Source organism: Oncorhynchus kisutch, unplaced genomic scaffold (genome assembly GCF_002021735.2).
Source record: "Oncorhynchus kisutch isolate 150728-3 unplaced genomic scaffold, Okis_V2 Okis04b-Okis11a_hom, whole genome shotgun sequence".
Lineage (NCBI taxonomy): Eukaryota > Metazoa > Chordata > Actinopteri > Salmoniformes > Salmonidae > Oncorhynchus > Oncorhynchus kisutch.
In genome coordinates, this window is record NW_022261981.1 from 783808 (window position 1) to 800558 (window position 16751).

At 43.3% G+C, this 16751-nt stretch overlaps 1 protein-coding gene across 3 annotated transcripts in view; it reads right to left on the minus strand.

The window, feature by feature from the left end:
* The window catches only part of LOC109876727 (collagen alpha-1(XIX) chain), a 247488-nt gene extending 231467 nt beyond the window's left edge, over positions 1 to 16021 (minus strand). For all 3 annotated transcript variants that reach the window (XM_031813088.1, XM_031813089.1, XM_031813087.1), the window contains exons 1-6: positions 15840 to 16021; positions 14644 to 14768; positions 13105 to 13185; positions 12359 to 12458; positions 1348 to 1471; positions 660 to 935 (exon numbers count right to left, since the gene is read on the minus strand). In XM_031813088.1, the coding sequence (XP_031668948.1) occupies positions 660 to 935; positions 1348 to 1471; positions 12359 to 12458; positions 13105 to 13185; positions 14644 to 14731 (669 nt within the window). In that variant the 5' untranslated portion in view covers positions 14732 to 14768; positions 15840 to 16021. The remainder of the gene's footprint in view (positions 1 to 659; positions 936 to 1347; positions 1472 to 12358; positions 12459 to 13104; positions 13186 to 14643; positions 14769 to 15839) is intronic.
* Between the last annotated feature and the right edge of the window lie 730 nt (positions 16022 to 16751).

Genomic DNA, 16751 nt, shown 5'->3' on the forward strand with positions numbered 1-16751 from the left:
ACAGAGAAAGGATTTTATAGAACAGCATGTCATATCACTTAATCCGGATTAGCCAAAGACACGACAACCCTCAATGATCCCACCTTTAACGAACAGATTAAATGTGTTGTAGGAATGCTCTCGCAACATCAGGCAAATGTTAAACATTCATCACCATGAATGGACCGTTTTTGTGTAACGAGAACATTTGCGACAACCTAACGAATGTTCTGGGAACTTTCAAAGAGTCAATTTTGGTTTGCTGGGAAAACATTACTGGTACACTGTGTTATTTCATTACCTGGAAGCCCAATGAGAACTATTGGGGAATGTTCTGTGATGATTGTTACAGGTGTTGTACACATTTTAGTGAATGTAAGGAGAATATTCCAACGATATTTCATTTAAAAATATTTTTTGAAAAATAAAATATTTTGTTATCAAAAGGGATGTTATCATCCAGGCGTTAGATAAAACCCTAACTAGAACTTAATGGGAATCTTAGCTAATGTTCTGGGAATGTTCCCGGTTTGCTGGGACCCTTCTAGACATTGCCCTTGAAGGCAACCATATATAGTTACTGTATGTTTGAAAGTATAATGTCGATCTCATTGACTGTCAGTCATGCTCCGTCTATGAATTTCAGAACGGTTATATTTCCAGATTGTGGCTAAACGTACATCTACAGGCCGTCCATCCTCCACCCGGGTTGTAATCAGCGTATATCCGCTGGGGTCGATTTCATCCTTCTCGTCTGTCAGCCTCCTCTCTATTAGTTTACAGTCTATGTAAACGGAGACGATGCTGCTCTGGACCGCCACACCCAGCTTGTGCCATTGGCGGTCAAACAGGGTGTGCAGGTCTCGGCTCTTAAAGGTGTAGTGGAGGCTGTTCTTCAGAAGGCCCCGGGCTGAGAACTCCACTGCTCGTTTAGCACCGTCCAACACTACAGACACCTGAAGATAGAGCCGGAGGAGATTGTAAGACATTATATTGTCTCATAACAAGTTATAAAGCTTTATACCTGCCGGTAAAGTGTTGCCTTCCATTCATTACCATCAGGGTCCTGGTAGATACAAGTATCAGTCATGGCATGAAAACGTTGATCAATTAACCAATGGTTAACCAACCGACAGACCGACCTACTGACCACACAGCCAACCGACTTGACTGACCTACCAGCCAACGGACCTACTAGCCAACCAGCCAATGGACCGACTGACCTGCTGGGCGAACTGGCAGAGTGAGTGAGAATCGACTGATCAGTCAATCAACCAACCAACCAATAAATCAATATAGATCCAAACCCAATTCAATGCTATACATCCAGACATCATGAATATCCTTATAGTGGACACTCAGACCTACCTGGGTACCTCCCGTCTGGTCGAATATCTGCCACAGATACCAGCGGTCTTTCTTCGTGGTTTTCCTCAGCCGGAAGGTGGTAACTAGAGAATATTCACTGGACAGACCATTGGGGAACATCAATCTGAAAGTAAAAATGTACATTGATCGAGCTGCATATTGTGAAATTGAATCACAAAAATATATGAAACTTAACAATGGGCCTAACAGTGAAAATATTGTTTCGGAACTTTCAGTCTTGGTTGGAAGAGCATTAATAGCTAACGTAGAAGATTTTACCCATAAAATTAGCATTTAAATTTGCTAAATGGACTGTCAAAAATAAACATTCAGAATGAATATGAATAATCATGCTGGATGTCTCATAGCTTTCTATGACTGTGTAGTAAGAAAACCAATCAACTGGAATCACTTGACAACGTTCTTCTATAGCCCCCTAGCGCAAAATGGCCACTTACATATAAAGCTAGAATGCCAAACATGATTCATCCAGCCAGATTACATTTCAGCATCCCTGTCATTCCAAATCGAATAATCATTTATTCAAACTTCAATTAAATTCCTCTTACTTTACATACAGGTCTAGACTAGAAAACACAAGACCATGGCTAACTACAGTATATAGCTTAGAAAGAAAACATTGTTATGAAGAGAAAAATGCAAAAAGGTAACAAAGAAGACAAGGCAATAGGTTTGTTAACCCAGACGTTGCAGTTCAACACTGCTGGCAGAACATCTCTAGCACATTGTGAACACTGAATGTAATGGGGATGGTACCACCAACATACAGTGGGGAGAACAAGTATTTGATACACTGCCGATTTTGCAGGTTTTCCTACTTACAAAGCATGTCGAGGTCTGTAATTTGTATCATAGGTCTAAAACAAAAACCCAGAAAATTACATTGTATGATTTTTAAGTAATTCATTTGCATTTTATTGCATGACATAAGTGTTTGATACATCAGAAAAGCAGAACTTAATATTTGGTACAGAAACCTTTGTTTGCAATTACAGATATCATACGTTTCCTGTAGTTCTTGACCAGGTTTGCACACACTGCAGAAGGGATTTTGGCCCACTCCTTTATACAGACCTTCTCCAGATCCTTCAGGTTTCGGGGCTGTCGCTGGGCAATATTGACTTTCAGCTCCCGTCAAAGACTTTCTTTTGGCTTCAGGTCTGGAGACTGGCTAGGCCACTCAGGGACCTTGAGATGCTTCTTACGGAGCCACTCCTTAGTTGCCCTGGCTGTGTGTTTCGGGTCGTTGTCATGCTGGAAGACCCAGCCACCACCCATCTTCAATGCTCTTACTGAGGGAAGGAGGTTGTTGGCCAAGATCTCGCGATACATGGCCCCTTCCATCCTCCCCTCAATACGGTGCAGTCGTCCTGTCCCCTTTGCAGAAAAGCTTCCCCAAAGAATGATGTTTCCACCTCCATGCTTCACGGTTGGGATGGTATTCTTGGGGTTGTACTCATCCTTCTTCTTCCTCCAAACACGGCAATTGGAGTTTAGACCCAAAAAGATATATTTTTGTCTCATCAGACCACATGACATTCTCCCATTCCTCCTCTGGATCATCCAGATGGTCGTTGGCAGACTTCAGACAGGCCTGGACATGCGCTGGCTTGAGCAGGGGACCTTGCGTGCGCTGCAGGATTTTATTCCATGATGGCGTAGTGTGTTACTAATGGTTTTCTTTGAGTCTGTGGTCCCAGCTCTCTTCAGGTCATTGACCAGGTCCTGCCATGTAGTTCTGGGCTGATCCCTCACCTTCCTCATGATCATTGATGAGGCTTGCATGGAGCCCCAGACCGAGGGTGATTGACCGTCATCTTGAACTTCTTCCATTTTCTAATAATTGCGCCAACAGTTGTTGCCTTCTCACCAAGCTGCTTGCCTATTGTCCTGTAGCCCATCCCAGCCTTGTGCAGGTCTACAATTTTATCCCTGATGTCCTTACACAGCTCTCTGGTCTTGGCCATTGTGGAGAGGTTGGAGTCTGTTTGATTGAGTGTGTGGACAGGTGTCTTTTATACAGGTAACGAGTTCAAACAGGTGCAGTTAATACAGGTAATGAGTGGAGAACAGGAGCGATTCTTAAAGAAAAACTAACAGGTCTGTGAGAGCCAGAATTCTTACTGGTTGGTAGGTGATCAAATACTTATGTCATGCAATAAAATGCAAATTAATTACTTAAAAATCATACAATGTGATTTTCTGGATTTTTGTTTTACATTCCGTCTCTCACAGTTGAAGTGTACCTATGATAAAAATTACAGACCTCTACATGCTTTGTAAGTAGGAAAACCTGCAAAATCGGCAGTGTATCAAATACTTGTTCTCCCCACTGTAGATGGAACCTCATTCATTACAGAAACACTAACACTATTCCTCTTCCATTTTTTCACTGATACTTCTCTCCTCCTATTTCCTATTTCCATCCTGTTGAACCAACACTTTAACCCCTCAAACTGAACCTGGGACTCAGATTAGACTATAGTAATGCATTAACAGCTAAAAGTGAAGCACCAGAAACACAATATTTCAAGTTTAGCAGAAATAGCAATGATGCAATGACAAGGCCATTCGAAAACATGGGGAGAGAAAGAGAGAGAGAAGGAGAGGGCAACAGAGAGAGTGGAATAGAGATGGGGAGAGAGATCAAGGAAGGAAGGGAGAGATAGAGAGAGAGAGAGAGAGAGAGAGAGAGAGAGAGAGAGAGAGAGGTGGGGGAGATGGAGAGAGTCATTCAGCAAGCGACACAGAGAAAGGGGGGAGAGAGAGAGAGGTAACTAAAGAGTAAGCGAGAGACTAAGCTCACTTCAGATAGGCCGGAAATGAGTTCTCCTCTTCATAGCTCATGAGCTATTCTCTCAGAGACATACCCCTCCTGCCTTGTGTGTCCCTTGAATTCTCACAGAACGTTGACACAGCATACGATTAAAATATATATGCAGCGAGGTTAAAGCCACAGAAAGATCAAATGCTTTCTGAGGGTAGGCGAGAGAAAGAGAGAGACTGGGAAGGTGAATCGTCGCCTTGGGGCAAAAAGAGAACATTTATATTGCAATTGAATGGAGAGAGATGAGCAGGACTATTCATAAAACTAGACGTTTATTCCCTGAGATTCCACCTAAAAGAATGATTTGGAATTCCTGAATAAAACAGCAGAGATCCCATCTGGGCACAGACGGCAATTCCACATCTATTCCACGTTGGTGAAAACAATACTGATTCAACCAATGTGTTCCCAGTGGGATAGTTATGTGTATGGAATAAGGAGAGAGATACATTGAAGGAATTAGACTAATTGAACCCAGAGAGGGGACTAAAACATGTACTTTTAATTTCCATCGAACCTTTAATATCACAGGTCTCACTGAGCTGCAATCTGTTCTCCAGGGGAGAGCTGTTCTTCACGGTGCAGGGCCTTGCAAAAGTATTCACCCCTCTTGGCATTTTTCCTATTTTGTTGCCTTACAACCTGTAATTTAAGTAGATTTTTATCTGAATGTCATTGTAATGGACATACACAAAATAGTCCAAATGAGTGAAGTGAAAATGAAAAAAAGAACTTGTTTAAAAAAAAACTGAAAAGTGGTGCGTTCATATTTATACACCCCCTTTACTATGAAACCCTTTTGCATCTTCAAAGTGGTAGGCATGTTGTGTAAAACAAATGATACAACCCCCCCACAAATATATTTTCATTCCAGGGTGTACGGCAACCAAATAGGGAAAATGCCAAGGAGGGTGAATACATTCACATGCCACTGTATTTCTATCTAATGTTAGTATGTGTAAATGAGCCTGTTGAGGTCATTTACACACATTATCTACACTGGAACACTTGAACCCTAAGGGTTAGAGGTCAAGGGTTATACGTTACTGACACCCCCCCTCCTCCACTGCTTACCATCTGTGGCTCAAACACATGCTCCTATCAAGTGGAGTTGGTTTTTGAACAGCGTTTGCTTTCCCCCCCAAGTCCTCTCCTTTCTGAATGCCTGTCCAGTTGTGCCAGTCCAGTTGTGCCTGTCCAGTGGTGCCTGTCCAGTGGTGCCTGTCTAGTGGTGCCTGTCCAGTTGTGCCTGTCTAGTGGTGCCTGTCCAGTGGTGCCTGTCCAGTGGTGCCTGTCCAGTTGTGCCTGTCTAGTGGTGCCTGTCTAGTGGTGCCTGTCTAGTGGTGCCTGTCCAGTCGTGCATTTCTAGTGGTGCCTGTCCAGTGCTGCCTGTCCAGTGCTGCCTGTCTAGTGGTGCCTGTTCAGTGCTGCCTGTCTAGTGGTGCCTGTCCAGTGGTGCCTGTCTAGTGGTGCCTGTCCAGTGGTGCCTGTCCAGTGCTGCCTGTCTAGTGGTGCCTGTCCAGTGCTGCCTGTCTAGTGGTGCCTGTCTAGTGGTGCCTGTCCAGTGGTGCCTGTCCAGTGGTTCCTTGTCCAGTGGTGCCTGTCCAGTGGTGCCTGTCCAGTGGTGCCTGTCTAGTGGTGCCTGTCCAGTGGTGCCTGTCTAGTGGTGCCTGTCTAGTGGTGCCTGTCCAGTGGTGCCTGTCTAGTGGTTCCTGTCCAGTGGTGCCTGTCCAGTGGTACCTGTCTATGAATCCTCTAGCCTCTGGTCTAGAAGTGCTTCATTTGATGAATATTTCTCATTCACCTACAAAAAGATTGACCGTCAAAATATTGATTTAAAAATGTTTCCCTCTTACTGCTGGGGGGTTGTGGGTAGAAACAAGGTACCACTTTAGTGACAAAACTTTCTGAAAACGATTTTATTTGTCCTCTTCTTTCACTCTTTGACAAAGTGAGTCTGACAGAAATCTAATCATGGATTCCAAAATGACTTGCATCGTCAGCTCGTGTTCAAGAAACAAACAAGAAGCACAACCAGATCAAGCTCGGAACGAATATGTTACCTCGTTGATGCATAGACTATGAATATGCAAACAATCAAAGAAAGTGTGAACACAAGCACTTTCTTTCAAACTCAAAAGTGTGTGTGTGGGTGGAATAGAGAGAGAGAACAAAGAATAGAAAGAGAGAATATAGAGAGCGAGAGAATAACCCCAGTTGGAAACAGTGAATTTGCAATTTCACTGATGTGTTCAGTGGTGTCATAAGAGACAGAATATTGAGAGAGATAAAAAGAAAGTTAAAAAGAAAGATAGAAATTGTACTTACATTACAGGGTAGAATACAGTAACACACTGAGACTTACATTACAGGATAGAATACAGTAACACACTGAGACTTACATTACAGGGTAGAATACAGTAACACACTGAGACTTACATTACAGGGTAGAATACAGTAGCACACTGAGACTTACATTACAGGGTAGAATACAGTAACACACAGACTTACATTACAGGGTAGAATACAGTAACACACTGAGACTTACATTACAGGGTAGAATACAGTAACACACAGACTTACATTACAGGGTAGAATACAGTAACACACTGAGACTTACATTACAGGGTAGAATACAGTAACACACTGAGACTTACATTACAGGGTAGAATACAGTAACACACTGAGACTTACATTATAGGATAGATTACAGTAACACACAGACTTACATTACAGGGTAGAATACAGTATCACACTGCGACTTACATTATAGGATAGAATACAGTAACACACTGAGACTTATATTACAGGGTAGAATACAATAACACACAAACTTATATTACAGGGCAGAATACAGTAACACACTGAGAATTACATTACAGGATAGAATACAGTAACACACTGAGACTTATATCACAGGGCAGAATACAGTAACACACTGAGACTTACATTACAGGATAGAATACAGTAACACACTGAGACTAACATTACAGGGCATAATACAATAACACACTGAGACTAACATTACAGGGTAGAATACAGTAACACACATACTTATATTACAGGGTAGAATACAGTAACACACTAAGACTAACATTACATTGGTAGAATACAGTAACACACTAAGACTAACATTACAGGGCATAATACAGTAACACAGTGAGACTTACACTACAGGCTAGAGTACAGTAACACACAGATATAGAAATGGAACACCTCCAAACCCACTCATGAATAGACAACAACACAACCATCCAGCAGCACCATCCATAACTCACTGACATAGCACCAACATACAAAATTGTGTGTGCACCACAGACAGACAGACAGACAGACAGACAGACAGACAGCATCACAGACAGACAGACAGACAGACAGACAGACAGACAGACAGACAGACAGACAGACAGACAGACAGCACCACAGACAGACAGACAGACAGCATCACAGACAGACAGACAGACAGCATCAAAGACAGACAGACAGACAGACAGACAGACAGACAGACAGACAGACAGACAGACAGACAGACAGACAGACAGACAGGCAGACAGACAGGCAGGCAGGCAGGCAGGCAGACAGAATCACAGACAGACAGACAGACAGACAGACAGACAGACAGACAGACAGACAGACAGACAGACAGACAGACAGACAGACAGACAGACAGACAGACAGACAGACAGACAGACAGACAGACAGACAGACAGACAGACAGACAGACAGCAGTGGTACTTGATTTCATTTTGAACTCCAGAACCTGTCATTGATCTTGGCATACAGACACAATGTACAATCACACAATCAGTCCACTAAGAGAGGAGAGATCCCTCCATCTCTGTGAAACAGTATTAATCACACAATCAGTCCACTAAGAGAGGAGAGATCCTACTCTGGGTAAGAGTATCAGTTTGGCCTGGGAGCTGCCAGATGGACAGAACATTAACCAGGCCCAGAAAGTCGAGCCCCTCTGCCTTTCCTGAGTAAAGAGAGAGATGTTTGGAGGTTGTGGTGGTAGGGGGAAGGAAAGGGAGGAGGGGAGGAGGGGAGGAAAGGGGAGGAGGGGAGAAAGGAAAGGGGAGGAGGAAGGGGAGAAAGGGGAGGTCCCCTGCACCTCATGCTGTCCCCCCTACCTCCTTCTCAAGTCCCCCTCCACCGGACCTCCCAGCTGACAGGCAACATCACCTGTCAAAGTACTCAGATAATTGGATGAATGAGGTGTCTCGCCCTCTCTCTCCCCCTCTCACACACACTCTCTTCCCTCGCCCTCTCTCTCCCCCTCTCACACACACTCTCTTCCCTCTCCCTTCTCTCTTCCCCCTCTTTCTCACCCCCTCTCCCCCTCTCACACACACTCTTACCTCTCCCTTCTCTCTTCCCCCTCTTTCTCACCCCCTCTCCCCCTCTCACACACACTCTCTTCCCTCTCCCTTCTCTCTTCCCCCTCTTTCTCACCCCCTCTCCCCCTCTCACACACACTCTCTTCCTCTCCCTTCTCTCTTCCCCCTCTTTCTCACCCCCTCTCCCCCTCTCACACACACTCTCTTCCCTCTCCCTTCTCTCTTCCCCCTCTTTCTCACCCCCTCTCTATCTCTCGCTCTCTCTCTCTCGCGCTCTTTTCTTCTCCCGCTTTATCTCTCTCAGCATCGATCTCTGTCTCCCCCTTCCCCCTCCCATTTATCTGTATGTCTGTCAGTCTCTTTCCTCCCCCTCCCCTCCCTCCCTCTCTCACTCTCCCCTTCTCTCTCTGTTTCTCTGCCTTCCTTCACTCTGATCTCCTTCCAACAGGTTCAGGCACAGCAGGCCAGCCCAGGCCATAGAGGAGGAAGAGGATATACAGGGACTGGCTGCAGAAACATGTTGCCTCAGTGATTCCTCTCACTGACCAGAGAGGACAGGACAGTGAGTGTGTGTGTTTACAGTTGTGTAATGTACTGTAAAACACAAAGAATATCCTGCGTCTTGTCTTCCCCAGGAGGACGACAGGTCAGGTCGTTCTTTAGCAAAGCCAAAACCATACGGATGGAACAATGGATATTGTGAAAAGCACTGGTCTTCCTAAACCAGCTGGGGAAACCGTCCCACTGCTGCCACTAAACGTGCAGGGTATCGTCCATCCATCTCATAGACATCTCGTTGTTACACACTTTCATTTGATAAGATCCTACATAATGTGAATACTGCTTCTCATTCCAGTTCTACTGATGATTCCACATGAGTCTCTGCAGTAAAAAGCAAACAGGTATATCAGTTACATTGTAGTCATTTAGCAGACACTCTTAACCAGAGAGACTTACAGTAGTGAGTACATACATGTTCATACTGGTCCCCCGTGGGAATCAAACCCACAACTCTGGTGTTGCAAGCACCACACTCTACCAACTGAGCCACACAGGACTGTCACAGAGCAGAGCAAGTAGAAGTGAAGAAGAGTCCTATACTCCATGTTCAGCACAGGTTAACCCTCAGAGGGGTGTAGGGGGGAGCCCAAACATAAAGTAGGAATTCATATACCTGTATATATACCACAGTAGCATCATATACCTGTATATATACCACAGTAGCATCATATACCTGTATATATACCACGGTAGCATCATATACCTGTATATATACCACAGTAGCATCATATACCTGTATATATACCACAGTAGCATCATATACCTGTATATATACCACAGTAGCATCATATACCTGTATATATACCACAGTAGCATCATATACCTGTATATATACCACAGTAGCATCATATACCTGTATATATACCACAGTAGCATCATATACCTGTATATATACCACAGTAGCATCATATACCTGTATATATACCACGGTAGTATATCACATGACCAGGTCTCTACACATACAAATCATTTACAGGTGTGACACTGTTTCCCCCCCTGCTGTTGACCTTAAATCAATATGACTTAGTTCTTCATCTCTAGACAATCTATTAAAATGGCTATTAAAAAAACCCTGCACCTTAAACATCACCGGGAGGCCATATACATACATAGCAGGGTAGTCCCAAATGGTACTCCATTCCCTATATAGTGCACTACCTTTGACCAGGTCTGTAGGTAACACGGTGCCGTTTGGGACGCACCCTTTCAAGCTATAGCCACCAGTGGTGGTTATCTTTACCCTTGAGTAATGGTCCTCCCTCAAATCAGAATGTATATCAATATTCTGTACAAATGATTCTACACATCTTGCAGTAGCGTAGTCCATCTCGGTCTGCCCTTGTTAACCAAAGCATATGGAATTATCTGTGTAGGCTGGATCAGGGTTCACCCCGTGTCTCTCCCTCCCTCCCTCTCTCTCTTTCTTTTTCTCTCTCTCCCTCCCTCCCTCTCTTTCAGCTATCTCTCTCTGGTATCTCTCTCTTTCTTTCTGGTCTCTCTCTATCTCTCTTTCTGGTTTCTCTCTCTCTCTCTCTCTCTCTTGCATATATTTCTCTCTCTCCCTGGTCTCTCTCTCTCTCTTTCTGGTCTCCCTCTTTCTGGTCTCTCTCTGTCTGTCTCTCTCTGTTCTCTCTCTCTCTGGTATATATTTCTGGTCTCTCTCTTTCTGGTCTCTCTGGTATCCTTTCTGTCTCTCTCTGGTCTTTCTCTCTCTCTTTTTCTGGTCTCTCTCTCTCGGGTATCCTTTCTGTCTCTCTCTGGTCTCTCTCTCTTTCTGATCTCTCTCTCTTGATGACACGAGATGTCATCCTGCAGTGAGCCAGCGTGGAACCTTAGTTTATTCCACATATCAGCTGAACAGGAGGCGGCAAACCTACACCCTGAGAAAATATTTGTTTGCTGCAACGGTAATCCGATATCTTCCTGGCTTGTTTTCAAATCCCAGGCCAGTCCAGGCAGTCTATGCCATGTGGGGGACTGATTTATGTGAGTGAGTTTGTCCATTTAATAGATGGATAAACTCTCTAAACAACTCTGTGAATGTTGTGCAGTATGTCTCTCCTTCAGAGTCTATAGAGATCCATTGGAAGAAGCTAGACAAACAGAACCGAAATAGGTGGTTCGCTTGAGGTATTATCTCTCATGATAGACTATAAACACCAGCACGTCCATGACCTCACCTCTGGTTCTCACATAATACAAACCACCAACATATATTTATCTTTGACTTACAGTAGCTCAAGTAAAGCACAATGCATCCATTAGTATAACCACTAGTACACTTAATGTAGTAAAAGTCCATTAGTACATTAATGTAAGCCTACTCTCGTGTCTCTATAGTATATCTCCTAAAGCCAGAGCCTGTTTCAATAAAGTGTTCAGTCACACAGCCTCTACTCTGACTGGCAATTCCAATTATGTCAAGTAAAGAACACTACGCGGCCATTAGCTTGATCATTAGTACACAACCTACAGATGTCGGATCTTAACTTGATCACCCTGTTGCAGGAGAACTAGAACGTGTAGTGTATTTGATATTTTAAAAGGATTCTCAAGTTTGAAATTTCAACTTTGAAAATTCAGACTTGATTCTTTATCACAAAAATGTATCAACCCCTAAAAAAACGTCCATTCATTATAATCCACAATATAATGGTTCAGATGTTCCTGTTGCTGCAGGATTCTTCTCCTGCTGTAGCAAACTGGCTCAAATTAAGATCCTACACCTGTGCTGTACTGTATGCTGTTAAGCCAGAGCTTAATGGAAACCGCTCCAACAGAGCACAGCCTCATGGCCTGAGGGATCAGGACATCAGTCAATTCCAAAACAAAGCAACATGATCACACACTGACTGACAGACTCGTACAGTAACTAGTGTCCAAATAGACCTGGCCAGACCACCCTCTAGTCACACCCAAGATGTCCCTGACCCAGCAGGCCCAGCTCAACTCACTCTGTGAGTTTATGTCTCCCTCCTCTAGCTATCAGTGAGCAGTTAGTTTCAATGAAAGGAGAGGGAACAGAGGAAACACACAGACTTGACGCTCAGCGACTAGAGAGATAACGCCCATTTCATGGATACTAGCAAGCTTTGGCGAAACAACAAAACTGCTGTCATGCATACTGTTTGAAGGATTCAACCGTGAGGGGAGATCTGAATGACTCGATCGGTGATTATCTCAACAAGTGTGAGGCCAGAGTAATGAAACTACCCTCCAGTCACACCCAAGTGTCCCCCTGGGCCAGCCTGGCACTACTCACTCTGTTGGCTTGATGAGGGGGCTGCTCCCCAGCCGGAATGATGGCCGCTCCTCTGTCACTGTCCCCTTTCTCAGGAGAAACTTTTCTGTCAGATCAAAACCTGAAAGAAAAGAGACAACAGGACGAGAAGGGCTGGTTTAAACTCAGGAATTCTGCTTCACTGACATAGATTCAGCCTCGTCCTGAGCTGGAATAAAAACACTTTCTATGGAGATGATCTGTGCTCAGCAAACTGGCACTTGTTGTTACAAGGTGTTGTTTTGAACAGTGCGGTGATCCAACAATATGGATTGAGTCTGGACTTTCTAGATTTACATCAAACTCCTGTCCAGTTTGATCCATTCCTATGGTACAATATAGTTCATTTATACATAATTACTTCAAAGACAATAGATTTGACCATCAGTGCTCCCTCAAACAAATTGGTGCACGTCTGTTAGCGCAGGCTCAATTACAGAGTATTTCTGTTCTGTGTTACATAACCTGTGAACATATTCATGTTTTTCACGACACGTCTGAGACATGAACGTTATTACCCCCCTGGATCAGAGCCAAACAGATTGATGTGTCCTAAATGGCACCATATTCTCAATATAGTGCACTACTTTTGACCAGAGCCCTATGAGCCCTGTTCAAAATTAGTGCACTATATTGGGAATAGGGTGCCATTTGGTATGTAACCATTGAGAGAGAGATGGATTTATTTCAATTGAGGGAGGTGCACACAATAACACTATAATTCTTACCGGTGAATTCTGGCTGTGGACCATTTAAACTGTAGGAAAACAGGTCCTTGTCTACTTTCAATGGAGGACATCTAGAGTTGTCTAGAAAACAGGGATAACATCATCAGCCATACAAGGTTCATATTCATGGAAGTAAAAATGAAGATGCAGACAGCAAACAAGTGCAGAATACCTTCTCAACACTTCAGTCATCAAAGACGAAAACGTTGAGATCTGATGTCCGACAGCGAGATTGAGGACTTGGCACATAACCATTGGTTGATTGGCACATAACCATTGGTTGACTACTGCAATATAGTAGTCAGCCTGTGACGTGACCAGTGTCTTTCCATGTGGAGGGGCACTTCAGTCACTCACCACATCAGTGGTTGTTAGTCATCACTATCCACCCATTCATTAAGATGCACTCCACGTCCCCAATTGTACCCTATTCCTTATATAGTGCACTACTTCTGACCAGTGCCCTATGGGGACCAGGGTGCCATTTGGGCCGCAGCCTCACACAGACCAGACAGGGATGTAGAAGTGTTGTTAATTAGAGGTGGTGAAAGAGACCTAACTATAACTGGGCTCAACTTTGACCCTTTTTCTATTGAGCCATGTTTCCTCTTGGAGACTGGGGCATGGCTACGGGGTCGTGCAGCAAAACGTTTCACAACATCGTGCAATGGAAAACACTAACGGGTGTTTCTTATTAGACAAGTTCAAATAATACCACTTCCCAGTTTGTCTTTTTGTGACGGTTTTCTTCAGTTTCGTGCCAACTGAACATGACCCAGACCGTATACTGTAGCTAAAACTGCAAACAAATGACTTGCCATGTTCCTGTCTGCAAAATCTGACCATGATCATCTACTGTGACAACACCAATGTTAGCCCAAGGTTATTGGAAGGGCATGCTAGTGCCACTCAAAAGTCAACTCAAACGGGTAGCAATAACCTGTAATGTAGTTATCTTTTAGCTATATGTATTTCAAGGGATGTAAACAATACTGCCTGTTTCAGACAATATCTTGAGCACAGCCACATAGCCTAGCCTAGTGTGTGCTATGAAATATACATTCCAAAACGGTGTGTACCACATAGCTCCCAAAATGTCTTCCCACTGTAAACTAAGCCTAAGGAGGGTGTCTGTGAGATCAAAGTCATCTTGGTGTTGGTGACAGTGTCCTTACATGCCACAGGAGGTTGGTGGCTCATTGGTAGCCTAGCGGTTAGAGCGTTGGGCCAGTAACTGAAAGTCACTAGTTCAATACCCATGCCGACAAGGGGAAAAATATGCCGAAGTGCCCTTGAGCAAGGCACTGATCCCTAATTTGCTCCAAGGGCGCCGTATTACTATGACAGACCCTGTAAAACAACACATTTCACCGGACCTATCTGGTGTATGTGACAATAAAACATGTTATTTTGTTATGGAATGGTATCTAACTCATCAATCACAGGGTTTCCATGTGTTTGGTACCATTCCATTCACTCCATTCCAGCCATTATTATGGTCTGTCCTCCCCTCAGCAGCCTCCTGTGTTAGATACATACCTATTCTTTCGTTCAATGCCATTCCAACAGTGCAGGGAATGGTATGTGCGATCCAGAGGAAAGCTGCCCATTTGAGCAAGCAACTCATGTCTTCTCTGATGCAAGAGAAGATACTTCTTCAAAACCTAAAATAAAACACAAGTTAGTTATTCAAATAGTACGCCTACATCTTACAGTAACATATGAATGAATGTCATACATTTGTTTTGAAGTATGTGAAGTATTAGTAATCTATTACACAGAAAACTGTAAAATGAGACGCGCCTTTTCTACCCCATAACGAAAAGTGTTTACTGCAAATGTAATGTGTGTCGTATCACAGTTGAAAATAACCAATGCTCCACTGCAGACCTCAACTGAAGGCGTGAGAGCAAGGTGCGACAGGTCCACTGCAAGAGTTGCTGCGTTATTATGGCGCAATCATATCACCAGGAAAATAGGCTAAACAGAAGAGACACACTTTGTAGGCTATACCAAACTGAAACAAATAGAATGGGGTCGGATATGTAGAACTAGTCTAAATTATGAATTTGAACCTGAACATAACTGTCCCGGGTCAGTATGACACAGATCACGTTCATAGTGAGATGAGATCACGCGCATGATGCCAACTGACAAAATACAACTTCGATGGAGAGATGCCAAATTCCTCAAACGTGCCAATCTCACAATTCAAACCAGTGATAATATCTGTCGGACATTGAAAAGCGCCACAGCTGCAACTCAGATTGTTTGGAACTAGCGGACGAGACATTCCATGATAGTCTATTCCATTTATGCGGTATTCATATTTTCACATTTTCAAGGCTCCTCAATCATTAGATATACTTACCAAATTACGCGTAATTATGCATTCCGTTCACTGCAGCCTTATACGGTTATTGCGAGCATATGGACAAACTGCATGCTACACAAGTGTTACACACAGTATAGCCTATTTACACGAACGTAAAGGAATGTTCATAAATCATTTCGAGTGACTGAAGCCGTCCCGTAAAGACAGACAAGTTCCAGAACATGAACTAAAGCTGTGCGCAAAACCACTAAAGTGCCAAACTACGACAAGGCTAGACGCACTAACCAACGACCCTACTTATAAGTTCGTATCGATACATGGCATTACAGAGGAGGATTTCAAGCAGCCATTATTATTCAACCTGTAAATTATGAATATCAAACCAAACCGGTCTACTTACAATTGGTGAGAAAGTTTCCTCCGGCATAAAAACGCATTAATCCATGAACGCTTATGAACGCATGTTTGGAAAAATAGTCGGTTCCTATTCCAAAGTACACTTGTAAAGAAATAAAAGTGAGAATGGGATCTCTTACTAGATCCTCGTGTCCTTATTAGTCGCACCGACTGACTGACCCTCCCACTCTCTCATTAGGCTACTGGAATGCATGGAGGACCCCAAGTCCGCCACCGGTGAAGGCATTACAATGGAAACGCTCCACAATTTGGATGAGAAAACAATATTTATAATTTTCTAATTTTAATTATTATTATTTTAAGTATTGTTGTTTGACTAAGAACATCACATACAGTAGTACATCATTCATGTGAAAATAAACTGGTGCTCAAATTATGTAATGAGTAATTCAATTATTTTCATTATCTTTTCTGTTTTCTTCCATCCACACTGTGTTAAATTAGAATTTGGAGCCAACCATTTCCTCTGCCAACAATAATGTTCATAATGTATGGATTAAATATTGATTTATTGATCGAGAACATGAACTGGGGATGAAATACAGTACTTTGCTAGCTATAACCTCCAACTCAATGTTGCCTGATAGTCAATATTATGGGTTTTCTTGGTGAGTTTGATCACCACCTTGAATTGTACCTAGGCTTTGCTAGATAGTTCCATAGGAGTTGGGGTCTATTTTAGTCTCAGACTCAAATGCCACAACAGAATGTTTTGCAATCTCCTTGAGGATGGTGCTGAAGGGCTCATGTAGAGTTTTACACCAAGTTAGAATGAAACCTATGGTGCTGAAGGGCTCATGTAGAGGTTTACACCAAGTTAGAATGAACTCTATGGTGCTGAAGGGCTCATGTAGAGTTTTACACCAAGTTAGAATGAAACTTATGGTGCTGAAGG